Raw genomic sequence first — 13,820 nt, forward strand, 5'->3', positions numbered from 1 at the left:
GAATTGAACTCAGGGCCTCTGGAAGAGCAGTCAGTACTCTTAACCACTGAGCCATCTCTGCAGTCCCATCTTCTTTCTACAGTGACTTTTCTTTTTAGTCCTGAGGTTGGTAATTTATGTCCTTGTCAGTCTTATTAAAGGTTTTATAACTTCATTGATTTTTTTTTCCCCCCAAAGAACCAGTTTTCAGTTTCACTGGTTTTATCTGTTCTACTTATCTGTTCATTTTAAATGTTGTTTTGGCTGCTCTTTACTTTCCATGTTTCACCATTTTTAAACAGATATATTCTGCATTCGTTGTTCTCATTTCTCAAGGTGGAAAGTTGTGCTGTTAAACTTTTCAGTGCTATAAAATTTCCTTGTAATTTTAGCCACATCTCCCAAAATTTAGTGCTACCTCCTTGCATTCATTCAAAAATGTGCTAACTCTCCTTACGATTTTTTTCCCACCTGTAGATACCATGACCTACCACTCAACTCTTAGTTACATTATTATCAGACTCTAATCAATATAATGCGGCTTTTTTTCATGCTAGTTTTCTTTTTTATAACTCAGGGTAATTGCTCTTCATGTCTGAGAAAGGACAGTGCATTCTATCCATGCAGAATGATCTGTCAAGTAGGTCAAGCTGGTTACTGTGGCTGGCTTTTCTCCCTGAGAGGAAGGTAGAGCTCGCTGACAGTTGCGGACTTGTCTGCTTCTGCTTTTAGTTCTGATGGGTATCTTCCTGTAAGATTTTAGTATTTTTATTTAGTTGTTGTTGTTGTTGTTGTTGTTTTTAAAGGTAGAGTTGCACTATTAGATATAGCCCAGGCTGGCTTCAAACTGGTGATCTCCTGCCTCAGACTCTAGGCTTGTGCTCTCACACCAGGCTCAGTCCTGTTAGGCATAAAGTTCTGTTAGAAGATGCACTCGTATTTAGGGCTCTTAACGTGCCTTTGGAAACTGATCCTTTAGTGAATATGAAACATGACTTTTTAGCACTGATAATTTTCTTTGCTTGGAAGTCTATTTTGTTTGATATTAAAATAGGAATTCCAGTAATCTTTTGAGGTGTATTTATATAGTTTATCTTTTACCATACACCTTTTTTTAAAAAAATTGGTTTTGTTTTTGTTTTTGCTGGGTGGTAGTGGCACATGCCTTTAACATCCCAGCACTTGAGAGGCAGAAGCAGGCAGATCTCTGTGAGTTTGAGACTAGCCTGGTTTACAGAGGGAAATCCAGGACAGCCAGGGCTACACAGAGAGAAACTCTGTCTCGAAAAACCAAACAAACAAACAAGCAAACAAAGTTTATTTAAAAGGTTTATATATATGAATGTTTGCCCATATGTAACACATATGTGCACCTCAGTTGTGTGTCTGGTGCTTGTGGAGGGCAAAAAAGGGTGTTGGCTCCCCTGAAACTTGAGTTACAGGCAGTTGTGAGCCACTGTGTGGATTCCGGGGGATCAAGCCTAGATTATCTGTAAGAGCAGCAAGTGTTTTTTTGGTTTTTTTCCCTTTTTTAAGACAAGGCTTCTCTGTGTAGCCTTGGCTGTCCTGAACTTGTTTAGAGACCAGACTGGCCTTGGACTCACAGAGATCCACCTGCCTCTGCCTCCCAACTGCTGGGATTAAAGGCTGGGATTATCTATTGTAATTCTGAGTACATCTTTTTGAACAATTCTTTTAATGGTTGTGCTAGGAATTCCAAAGCACACACTCCATTCAGAGCCACTGCAGTTGGCATGAAGGAGCCTAACAAATGCACGGGAAGTCCTGTCACGTGTCTACATTAACGAAAAGATCATCTACTGTTATGGATCTGAAATTTAAGCCACCACATGTTTCAAAGGACTCAAGAGAAAATGGTCTGTTATACCCCCCCCCACACACACACACACACAGACACACACAATTGTTCTTCCTTTATCCTGATGCTATTGCTTGGAATTGTCTCCATTTTTTTTTTTTTGGAGACAGGGTTTCTCTGTGTAATAGCCCTGGCTGTCCTGGAACTCTCTTTGGAGACCAGGCTGGCCTTGAACTCACAGTGATCCACCTGCCTCTGCCTCCCCAGTGCTGGGATTAAAGACCTGTGCCACCACCGCCTGGCTGATTGTCTCCCTTCTGTCTGAAGATCTTAAATCTTGCAGGCCAGGTGCACTGGAAGCAAATTATCTTAGCCATCTTTATTTGCGAATGGCAACGTTTCATTTCTGTTTCTAGGGGGTATTTTCTCTGAAGACAGAGTTCTTGGTCATCAGTGCTTCCCTTTTACCACCTTTCAAATGATGTCGGCTTGCTTCTGGACATCATGGCTTCCGCTGAGAAATGTGCAGCTATGTGAATAACCCCTTCATTTAGGTGACACATCCTTGTGCTGGCTGCCTTCACTTTTTTTTTCCTTTTAGTTTCCAGCAGACCAAGTGCTGTGTTCAGACATGGTTTTCTCCAGTCTCACTTGCATGGGTTTGCTTGGCTTCCTGAATTCTGCCTCTGGCAAAAGTCAGGGTGTGTTCAGCATTAATTTCTCCACATCTTTTTTCTGTGTTCCTTTCCTCTCCTCCTGAACTCTGGCACAACGTCAGATGTTAAAACCTGCATGCATTAGTTTCTTCTCTGTATCTTTCTGCCCCCTGACATCTTCTACTTAACATTTGCTTCAAGAACATGTGTTTGTGACTGTTTCTTCAGGCACATACATAACAGCTGCTTCAAGCCGCTAGATCATCCAACATCTGCCTCATCTTGCTATTGGGCAGGTTGGCTTTTTCCACAAAACTGACATTTCCTAGGTTTCTACTTGCCAAGTAATTTTGGGTTCTATTTTAAATACCTTGAATGATATATAAAAAAATTTTTTTAAATGGCTACTATGGTGAATGCTGGTATTTTTGCTTTAGCAAATGGTCAACATGACCAGGAGGAGTAAGCAGCCTGAAAACTGCAACCTGCCTTCTATGGGCCATGTTTTCAAGTTGGTTCAATTTTCAATACTTTTTGAAGGACTAATCCAGTTGAACCTAGTACTTAGAGGCCAGTCAGGAACCCTGGGTGGGGTTTATCTCTTAGTTTAGTTCCCAGTTTTATTCGCTAATCTGGGTGCAGAGGGTGCATCAAAAAGTTCAGCTTAGTGAGACATTTCAAGTTTTGTGCCTTTGTTGTATTTCTTTGTTCCTTTGGACTTCCAGCTCTCAACCGCTGGACAGGAAGCAGCCATCGCTGTGACCGTGACAAGCAGGGCCAGGCAGTGGAGCATGTGAGACAACCAGCAGGCTTTGGGTGCTCCTCCTACAGCTCTTGAGCTCTCCCCTCAAGGTTTGGCTGGCTGCCACTCCGACATCTCTTCAGGCCTGCCTCCTTCAGCCTCTCAGACACAGCCTCTGGAGGGCCACCCAGAGCACCTGGACTTTACCTGGTTACTTGCATCCTCCTCAGATACCCCTGTAGGATGGGAGATGCTCTCAGTTGCAAAGGGGCCAAGACTTGGCTTGTATCTGTTTCTGTTAAATTTTCAGTCTTCAGATTCCCAGTTCCTTCAAAGTATGATTTTCATAACTCACCAAGTTTTTTGATCCTCTCCTCTGTGGCTAGTTAATTCAAATTAACATATCTGTCACTCACTTCTCTACCCTAGGCCCCCACACTACATAACTACTTGCTATGAATAGTTTCTAGGGTCAGTATGTAGATGAAGGGTGAGGGTTTAACTCTGTGCTCCTAGCCCCTCATCACCATCCATTAGTGATATACCATGCTGTGACACTACACAGCCCTTCTACCCTATGTCACATTAAAACGTATATGTCTTCTCGGGAGGCAGAGGCAGGCAGATCGCTGTAAGTTCGAGGCCAGCCTGGTCTACAAAGTGAGTCCAGGATGGCCAAGGCTACACAGAGAAACCCTGTCTTGAAAAACCAAAAAAAAAAAAAAAAAAAAAGTATATGTCTTGTGATGGGGCTTTCCTTGGACCAGGGAGTGTGGATAAGACAAGAAAGATAGAATGTGTGAAGAGATCCTCATTTTGAAAGTAAGTCTTACAGGTAAGGTCACCAGCCCCTGGTCTCTCAGGCTAGGCTAAGCCCAACTCCCTGGCCAGAAGGTACCTCCTCCCAGTGCATTGCTCACTGGCTCTTATTATTAAGTTGACCTTCTTCCCATGGTAACAAATCTCCAAAAGTACAGTGGAATTCACTGGAAACATAGGATAAGGAGACAAAACCTGACTTACACATAGTTTTTGTGAGTGTAGCATAACAGAAACTCAAGTGTGTTAATTAGTGATCAGCTGTTTCTTGCCAAGCGACGATGAAATAAACCTTAAGTTTGTTCCAATGACCAGCTCAGCCTTCTAAGTATCATAAAAATCAAGACTTAACCAATAGTGCTGAAGGAAAAGTTTAGAGACATCTGTGGGGATAGACGCAGGCAGTCTCAGAAGCAGGTAACATGGGCTGCCATCCATGTGACAACTGGGAATTAAGTGGTCTCAGAATCCCACCTCCCCATGCAGAGGAGAATTCAGAGAGCTTGTTCACTATGGATGTACTGCAAGGCGACAGAGACAGGTGAGAGGGTCACTGTATACAATCGTTAATCTGGCATCTCACTCAAGTGGTGAAAATAATATGGCCAGCTCAAGCCAATGCTGCCCTGATGGCAGATCCAGGAGAAAACAGGGAGGAATGGTAACACGGGCCTCTATAGGCTGCCCTGAGCTTTGGGGTGACCATATGGGGCAGCAGCATCCGCTTTCACGGTGCCAGGTACCCAACGCACCCTAGCACAGGGCAGCACCGACGGAAGCTCCTAGGTTGCTATAGAACGGGATCTGTGTTCTGTGTGTTCCTACCTTGACTGGCTTCTGGCTGCAAGGAGCTTAGAGGGAGTGGGGGTGATGATTCAGAAGCTTCTGTTGCTGGGTGTTCAGCCACCGGACAGATGATAAACCACCTCTTCCCTGTGTGCAAGACTGAGAAACAGAGCAAAAGGGGTGCTGAGAGGGAACCAGTACTTCTAGGCCAGGGCACCCTACTGCTGCACCAGACTCCACAAGGAGCTCTGGCAAGCTCATTCTACCCGTGGATTATCTTCTGTGAGGAAGTGGGCAGGGACTCAAGCTCTGCCTTGTAATCCTAAACAGCTCCACTCCATGGCTTCCCTTCAGGCCCCTTGATAAGGAGGGAGGACTTGGGGAACTTCCACCTGCTCCTCAACCAGGAGGGCTTAAGGTGAGCACCCAGCCCTGGGAGCCTCACTGACAGTTGGAGACTCTCAGAAGAGCCCAATTCAGTTCTTGGGATGTCTGTAGCACCAGCCTTGAAGGACGTGATGGCAGCCAGTGGTTAGTGACTGCTGTGACAGGGTAGCCATTGTCAGCTGAGACCCACATCACCACTCACACAATCCTTTTTGGTAGAGTGGCCAAAGCAGGTTCTTCCCTAAGGCTGGCTACTCTGCCAGGTACAGCTGTGGGGACAGACTTACCATTCTGCTGATAGACAGGGGCATTGGCTTGGGGCTGTCCATTCTCCTGCATAAGGGAAAGGGATTGTGGGTCAGCAGCCATGCTCACTGAGAGTTTTTTTCTCTGGGCCTCCTGCCTGCTGCATCCACCAGCATGTCCTGGGGACCTGAGCTCTCACCTCCCCCGTGGCCAGACCACAGGTACCCAGGTGTGGAGGGCTGGTCCCTGTATCAGAGCCATGATCAGCATCCGTGTCCTCACTGAGCATGTCTTCCGCCTTGTCCATGACATCCTTCATCTGTTCAATGAATGTCTCTCGCTCGGCAGGCAGGATGAAGTCATGCTCTACCTGCAAAGGGACAGGGGACTGCTGGTGATAATCTTCCACAGACCACAGCTGTATGGGGACTCTACCAGGAATATACATACCTCTTTCCTTCCCCGGGTCCCATACAAGACATGACAAACCATATGTCCCCTGGCTGGGGTTGGAAAGCCAAGGGAGGAAGTTGATGGCTCCAGAGACACAGGGTACAGTTGAGGCCAAAAACCACTATCCCACACAACCCGATGGCCCCATGTGGCACTGCTTTCCCAGAAAAAGAGCTGGTCATGGAACCCCAGGCTAGCTAACAATCTCCAAGAAAGATAGTTGCACTGATACTGGGGCTATGGGGAGGGCTTAATTGGGATATGAGCATCAGACAATGAGCTACACCTATTTTCATAATAACAACAATAAATATTATATATAATATATAATATTATATTATTAATATACTTATTGTTGTTGTTGTTGTTACTTTTTTTTAGGCAAGGTCTCACTGACTAGCCTTGGCTGTCCTGGAACTATGTAGACCAGACTGGTCTCTAACTCACATAGATACCCTGCCTCTTTCTCCCAATACTGAGATTAAAGGCATGCACCACCATTGGTTGGTTCCCCAGAAATCTTTCTTTCTTTTCTTTTAAAAGACTTATTTATTATGTATATAGTGCTCTGCTTACATGTACACCTGCAAGCCAGAAGAGGGCATTAGATCACATTATAGATGGCTGTGAGCCACCATGTGGTTGCTGGGGATTGAACTCAGGACCTCTGGAAGAGCAGGCAGTTCTATTAACCGCTGAGCCATTTCTCCAGACCCTAGAAACATTTCTTATTGACCTTCTTTACAAATCATCTTCCCAGAGCTTTTGCCCTACAGCCATATGGCTCTTCTCAGCACTAAGTCCAGACAGCTCTTCCAAAGTCAGCCAAGCTGGATTCAGATGCACCACAAGTGTGGGCGGGACTTGGTCCAGGCAGGAAGAGGGCTAAATGACCCTCTCTGATCATCCTGGACACAGTGCCCTCATAACCTGACTGTCCAACTGGCTTTGGCACTCTTGTGTTCTGTTTCTCCTCAGTTTCCAAACCCCGAGCGCTCCCCCCTGGTCCTGGTCTGTACGTCCTGCTCTCCCATCCTCCTTTGTTCAGAGTCAGAGCTGTCCTCTGTTGTCTACTGCAATAGTTCTGAGGAAGAGCTCGTCTGAGGAACCTCTGTGGATACAACCTGAAGGCTACTTACTCTTGATGGCTAACTGAGCGGTTTATGCAGAGGAGACTAGTCAAGGGAGTTTATTTATATTACATTAATCTAAATTTCATTTTATCTTACACAGTTACACCTTGCTCATTCGATACTCTTGCTTATCCAGGTCACCTGGTAGGTCCCTCCTTATCCTCTAAAGGACAGGAAGAAGTATGAATAGCATCCTTGAACTGTTCTCACACAGGGGCCTATGGAAAAGCCCACAGAAACTGCCTGCAGGAAGCTGATCCTCTCCCTGGGAACACAGCTCTGGGGCAGCTGCTAGGCTCTGTCTCTCTGCTAGGCCATGGCCCACCCAAACACCTCCGTGCAGGCCTGAACTCAGCATTTTAGCTCCTACAAGAGTCTATGGACCTCAAAGAGGTGGCTTCACCCTCTGGCTCAGCCTTACCATGTATGTGGCGATCTCATCAGGAGCGTCCCCATCAAGATCAAACTTGAAGGTCACCATCTTATGGTTATGTGTTTCCAGCTGACACTCCACCATCTTGTCTCCCGTGTTACACACCTGCAGGAAGTCATGATCAGATTGCAGAGGACTTTACACCCGTGTGCCCCAAACAGCAACCACTCACATTCAGGATAGTGAGACGGGGCCTGCTGGCCCTCTCCTGCCGGGAGCGTGCACGAGTGGACCTACGGTGGTGTTTCCGGGCAGCCCTGCCCTCCAGCCTGCCCCCTCCAAAGGTGCCTTCACAGCTGTCACTCAGGTCTCTTCCAGAGGTGACATCAGATCCTCCAAAACTGAGGGGAAACCAAGAATGTTAACAGCACACATGGATTACCAGGAAATTCCCTCTACTCAGTCCAGCCTTGGAGCTTTAAAAACTTAAGTACCTAAAGTTGTGACCAGCAAGGGGACTGGAGACCTCTCTTTCTCCAGTACCCACCCTGTACCACCCTGGGGAAAGGGGGAAGTGCTAGCTCCCCACTGGTGGGCTGTGCAATTCTCTAGGCCTTTTGCCTGTGAAGTGGGTCTGTGTACCTCACTTTTCCCATCTGAGAAAATAAGACCTCAGACGCTCCAGGCTGTTGTGAGGACTGTGGAGTCCACTGAGCTTCTTCATGCACAGCACCCAGTTTCCTGGGATGGTGGGATCCCAGGTACCTCCCACACCCACCTCAGCAAGAATAGCATTGCTGCTCCAGGGCACACCTGGGCCTAGGCATACCCGAGAACACTGAGACTCTGCCCATGGCCTTGCCCTTCTGGAATGTCCTCAGCACAAGGACTAATGCCAGGACCTGTCACAGCTCAGCAGGGACAAACAACAACCAGCACTCAACCTGGACTGACAAAAAACCAGTGCCAGAATCCACAGCCTAGCAGGAGCTGACAACAACCAGGATTCATACTGGATTAACAAAGACCAGAAAGCTGGTGCCTGAGCCACTTCTGGATCAAATTTAGAAAGTGGGGGGCGGGACAACATATTAAAAATCTTGCTTGTAGGCAGGTGTGGTGGAACACGCCTTTAATCCCAGCACTCAGGGAGGCAGAAGCACGTGGATCACTGTGAGTTCGAGGCCAGCCTCAGATACAAAGTGAATCCAAGACATCTTGAAAAACCAAAAGTGTGTGTGTGTGTGTGTGTGTGTGTGTGTGTGTGTGTGTGTGTGTATGTATGTATGTATGTATGTATCTTGGTGGTGTCCTGGCAAACTCAGGCAGGATCTAAATGAAAGCACCAAGCAGTGCTGGGCTGGGCTGGGCCAAGATAGTTCCTGAGCACCGCCCCCCATTTCCCTCTCTCCAACCCATCTTGAGGGCAAGGCAGAGCTATACCTCTCACAGCTCTGTGGGGGGCCAGGGGGCTTGTCTTGCGAAACCTGCTCCTAAAATAAGAACAGAGTAAAGAGAACAGGGTTACATTGTGCTGACCTGGCTCCCCTTGGTTGTGAGGCTAGCCACAGCATGCAGCTGCCCTCCCCCAACTCCCTCCTCCTCTGAGGCTCTCTCCACACAGGGCCCAGTGTGTGGTGAGGGTAATCTTGAAAGGCTTAGAGGCAAGCAGATTCCTGAAACCCGGGGTTTCTTCCTTCTACAAATTGCTAACCTACTTTGATCATTCCCCTATAAAGGACACACACATATCCTCTCTGAGGAAAACCCATTTCTGAAGCTCGTGTTCCATCTCCTAAAGTGGGTCAGAGCAGAGTGAGAGGCCAAACAGCTTGGAGTAGCTGTTGCAAAGCACACTGTACCTCCTGCAAGGCCCCCTCGTCTCTAGAGCTGAGACCCCAGACAGCTTGAGCAGAGAACAAGGGCACACACCTCTTGAGCCACCTCCACCATCAGCTGGACAGCAGGGCAGGGGCCAGCGACTGCAGGCCCAGTAGGCAGAGGTGGGTTTGTTGGTGGGAGGAGCGTAGAGGTCTGGGTGGGTACATTCTGAGGGGCTGCGACCACTGCGGGGGCCAGGGAGCTGGGGAGCTTGGGCAGGAGCTCAGGGGCAGTAGGCAGCAGAGTATCTGGCAGCGGAGGGGAAAGGACAGCAGGCGGCAAGGACACAGCAGAGACTGGAGCAGTGGCGGCGGTGGCATCCGAGGCATACGAAGGAGGGTGGCCCAGCAGGACCTGGGGGCACAAGGGATAAGAATGCAGGCTGGGTTCCAGGGGGTAGTGGCGGAGGCTGTGCCCAGACACATCAGTGATGAGCACATGGGGTTGGCAGGATAAAAGAGCGCCCCTTTCCCATCCACATGTTCTGCAAAGGCAATCTTTGTTTTAGAGCGTATCTGGAATGTGGATTTAGCAGAGGTAAGCAGACATGAGCCTCCTGACACACCTCAGTGTGGGAAGACACAGACCTAGACTCCTAGGACTTCAGGGTAAGTGCAAAGAGTTAGACATAGTGTCTAAGCTGGGTTCCGGTCATCTCTCTGGGACATGGACATCCTGCTTCTCTGGACTAGTTCGGGGCATGAGGTAGCTATTTCTAGTCACAGGTGCATCCTGAGAGTGCTCAGACACCTGCCATCTCTCACAAGGTGATACACACCACCCCCGGCCCCAGGTTAGCTGAGAAGTTGGAAATTCTGTCATTTTTGTCTCTCAAGAAAAGGAACAGCAACATTCACTTAGACCTATACTTGGTTAACAACGCCTGCAGTGGCAGAGGTTACTTCTCTCCTGGGCACACACCCCCTTCTGCTGGAAGGGATGCCTGTGGGCAGCCAGCCCAGCTCATCAATAAACTTCTAGAAGCTAAATGTAATTAAAACATTTTTTAGAAGGGAGTCAGTGTCCTGCATAGTATGATATGAACTTGACACAATACTGGACACTTGACTGGACAGTTATTAGAAAGAAGGGAATCTTAGTGAGGAAATTCCTCCCTAAGATGAAGCTGTAGGCATGCTTGTAGAGGATTTTCTCAACTAGTGGGTAGTGCCAGGCCTAGGCTGGTGGTCCTGGGTTCCATAAGAAAGCAGGTTGAGCAAACCATGGGAAGCAGAGCCTCTGCATCAGCTCCTGCCTCCAGGTTCCTGTCCTGTAACTCCTGCTCTACAGGGAAACAATGCCTCTGGCCTCTGTGGGCACCTCTCCCCATATATATGACCATACCTAAACACATAATTAAAGATAAAAATAAATCTCTTTTAGATTAAACATAAAATAAACCTCTAAAGGCTCTAGTAGCCAGCCAGTTGAAGAACCCACCAGTCTGTAGCAACCAGAAAGGCAAGCAGCAGAAAACAAGGCCCAGAACACACAGCTGAGGCCAGACCCTCCTCGCCTGCACACACAGCTGGCGCCAGACCCTGCTTCCTTGATGTTTAGCCTCACCCCTGGCAACCAGTGAGCTTAGTAGCCACTGACAGCTTCTCATACTAGCAGCTCACTCAGTGAGAACACAGGACCAACAAATTTCCTCCCACTGGCTTTTTAGACAAATGTTTTCTGCTGGCCAGTAAACACTACTCCTACCGTCATCCCCAAGCACAAATGCCTCCGGAAATGAGACAGTGAGAAGTTGTGTACACACTCTGAGTGAGAAGCTCCAGGCTGAGCAGCAGAAAACTGAGCCATGTAGCACCTGGCTCCAGGGTGGCCCCCTGTTCCCTTCATCCTTCACAGTAAAGGCAGGAGGAGGTGCCGGTTCACATCAGAGGAACCTGAGGTTCAAATGGCAGGGGACATGCCTCAGCTTCAGAGCCACCGAGTTTAATGTTGGGGTGAGTTCAGGTTTGGAGAACCCTAACCCCCGAGTGAAAGAGTCAAGTAGGAAGATGCTCAGGGTCTCTCTCTCTCTCTCTTTCTCTCTCTCTCTCTCTCTCCCTCACACAATAGACCAGAAACTCCAAACATGAATGTCCTGCACAGGCGTGTGAAGCTACATGGCCAGCTCTTGCAACAAGGCACACATCCCTACACAATATCTTCCCTTCATGTCAACCTGGCACGCCATATGACTCCTCACCAGACACCAGGGTGCCTCCCTGTCCCACAGGAATCATCTTCCACTGGACAGCCCAGTGTCCTTAGACCTCCTTACTGCTCTCTGCTTTGTTTCCTCTCTGCTCAAATAGGACCTGTTGCAGGATATTTGATCACACCGTGAACCCCAAGATTGTGTTGTTTACTGGAAAAACCTGTTTCTAGTTGTGGTGTGGCTCAGTCCTAGCACATACTTTTAATCCAAGAGCTTTCTGCTTGAATTAAATAAAATCAACCATAAATCAAGAGGCAAAGCAAGAAACCAATTGACAGGGAGTGAACATAAGGAAAAAGCATAGAGAGGAAGAGGAAGTCAGGAGGATGGATAGAGATGACACACAGGAAGAAGGAGGGAGGGACATTCAGTTTGTTTTTAAGACACCTGTGGGGAGGGAGGTTTCCTTCTCTTGGGATGTCAGCTGCATAGGAAGGTCAGCTGGGTGCTCTCTCTGCCTCTCTGAGCTAGCAGACTTTCACCCCAACATCCAACTTCAGAGTCTTTATTGGTAAAATCAGAAGGTGTTTTGAGATTTTGTTAAAACAAGGCATGCCTGGTCCACCTTGGTTTGCGTTCTGGAAAGGGTTAGCCTGGGGTACATGCAAGTCCTGGTATCCACAGAGGGGCTACCTCAAGCCAATAGGACTGGCAGCACTGGCACGAGGGTGAGGGAGTGCTCAACCACAAAGCAGTGGCAAGGAAGGCGCGTGGAACAAGCACCTCAGCCATCCTCATGCTTACGGCTCCCGAGGAGGCAGCAGATGCCTACACTGGCTCAGGCCTTTCTCTCCAACATTCTCCTCATAAGAAAGGTTAACTGCGGGTGGAGAGATGGCTTAGAGGTTAAAAGCACTTGTTGCTCTCACAGGAGACCTGGGTTTGATTCCCTAGCACCTCCATGGTGATAATGATCATCAATAACTCCAGCTCTAGGGAATTTGACACCCTTTGACAATCCGAGGCAAGCATGCAGATAGTATATATACACACAGGTAGGCAAAACAGCCATACCATAAAAATAAGTAAATCTAAAAAACAAGGGAGGGAGTGGTGGTTAGCCATAGGATAGAACTGCCTTCCTGCCTGGCTCTACATGTCCTTGAGTTCAGGTACTAACAGGAGCCATGGCCTTGTGAACAGCTCAAGAATATCTTGAACCTGGCCTTGAGAGTCTCCAGGCACTAAGTGGTAAGTCCACCCTGGCAGGTGGATTACCTGGGTCCCTGAGGCAGCAGATGGAGCAGCCTGCTCAGGTAGATGGATGACACTGGGCTGGACAGGCTGAGGAGGCACGGGTGAGGCCAGCTGTGGAGGGGTGGCCCGTAAGCTCTGCACCGTGTGGTGGGGTGAGGGCGGGATGTCTGCAGGTGCCATCTGTGGGAAGGCTGCTGGGTACACAGGCTGAGCTGGGATCTGGGCTGGGATCTGGGCCACTGCTGGATGGATGGACAGTGCAGCCACACCCTGCGGGGCCACAGCCAGCAGGGGGATAGCAGCTGGTGCATTTGGCACGATGGTCTGGCAGGGCACAGCCAGGGGTGCTCCAGGGGGATGGGGCAGCTTGACGGCCTGCAGAGGCAGGGCTGGGGAGGTGGGCAGGGGCGTTGTGAGGCTTGGCAAGATCACAGCAGGGGAGAAATACTGAGGTGGTGGCACAGGGGCCACGTTTGCCGCTGGCAGGTCAGTGAGGGTCTGAGGGAGGCCATCGAGTCCTGCCAACGGAGTGATGGGGGGCACCACAGGCATCTGAGGCATCTGAAAAAGGTACAGCAGCATGTTAGTCAGGCTGCCATCCGGGGGCCTGCAGCATCAGGGGGACATGGCTCAGCCTCCTGAGCAGCTGCTCGCGACGAGGTCACCCTATTAAGTCATTGTAAAGCATTATAAACATGTTCAAGCAGAACAGGAGACCTGCCTGTTAGATACCCCCCTGGCCCCAGCATGGAGGGACCCATGTGCCCAAATCCCCAAGGGGCCAGCTGGTGGCTCCTCTAAGGGAGTCGGGAGTGCTCACATATGGAATCAGAGAACAGGGCTCTGGAGCTTCAGTGCACTTTCATTTGGCTAGCTACCTGGCTGGCCCAGTCACCTAGTGTCTCATCAGCCTGAAGTCTCTTCCTGTGAATTCCACGGAAGTCAGCCCCTTGGGGGGTTCTTAGTATAACCTTCTTTGATAGGTCAGTAACGCCTCTCCCTGTGTATTCGACCTCTAAAGAGCAGACAGCCCAGAACCTTCTATTTGTTCTCTCAGGGTTAGGTAGTACCTGATGTGGTGGGTTCAACACTTTGGCCTTGACAGCTATCCCCCTAAGCAGTGCTCTTTTCCGCTTG

General features: G+C 48.8%; 1 protein-coding gene across 3 annotated transcripts in view; it reads right to left on the reverse strand.

The window, feature by feature from the left end:
- The window catches only part of Wnk2 (WNK lysine deficient protein kinase 2), a 112,336-nt gene that overhangs the window by 26,662 nt on the left and 71,854 nt on the right, over positions 1–13,820 (reverse strand). For all 3 annotated transcript variants that reach the window (XM_051170984.1, XM_051170973.1, XM_051170966.1), the window contains exons 11-18: positions 12,705–13,244; positions 9,326–9,628; positions 8,837–8,886; positions 7,626–7,794; positions 7,442–7,558; positions 5,634–5,804; positions 5,476–5,521; positions 4,841–4,960 (exon numbers count right to left, since the gene is read on the reverse strand). In XM_051170984.1, coding sequence (XP_051026941.1) covers positions 4,841–4,960; positions 5,476–5,521; positions 5,634–5,804; positions 7,442–7,558; positions 7,626–7,794; positions 8,837–8,886; positions 9,326–9,628; positions 12,705–13,244 — 1,516 coding nt within the window. The remainder of the gene's footprint in view (positions 1–4,840; positions 4,961–5,475; positions 5,522–5,633; positions 5,805–7,441; positions 7,559–7,625; positions 7,795–8,836; positions 8,887–9,325; positions 9,629–12,704; positions 13,245–13,820) is intronic.

The sequence above is a fragment of the Acomys russatus genome, chromosome 3 (genome assembly GCF_903995435.1).
Source record: "Acomys russatus chromosome 3, mAcoRus1.1, whole genome shotgun sequence".
NCBI classification, from domain to species: domain Eukaryota; kingdom Metazoa; phylum Chordata; class Mammalia; order Rodentia; family Muridae; genus Acomys; species Acomys russatus.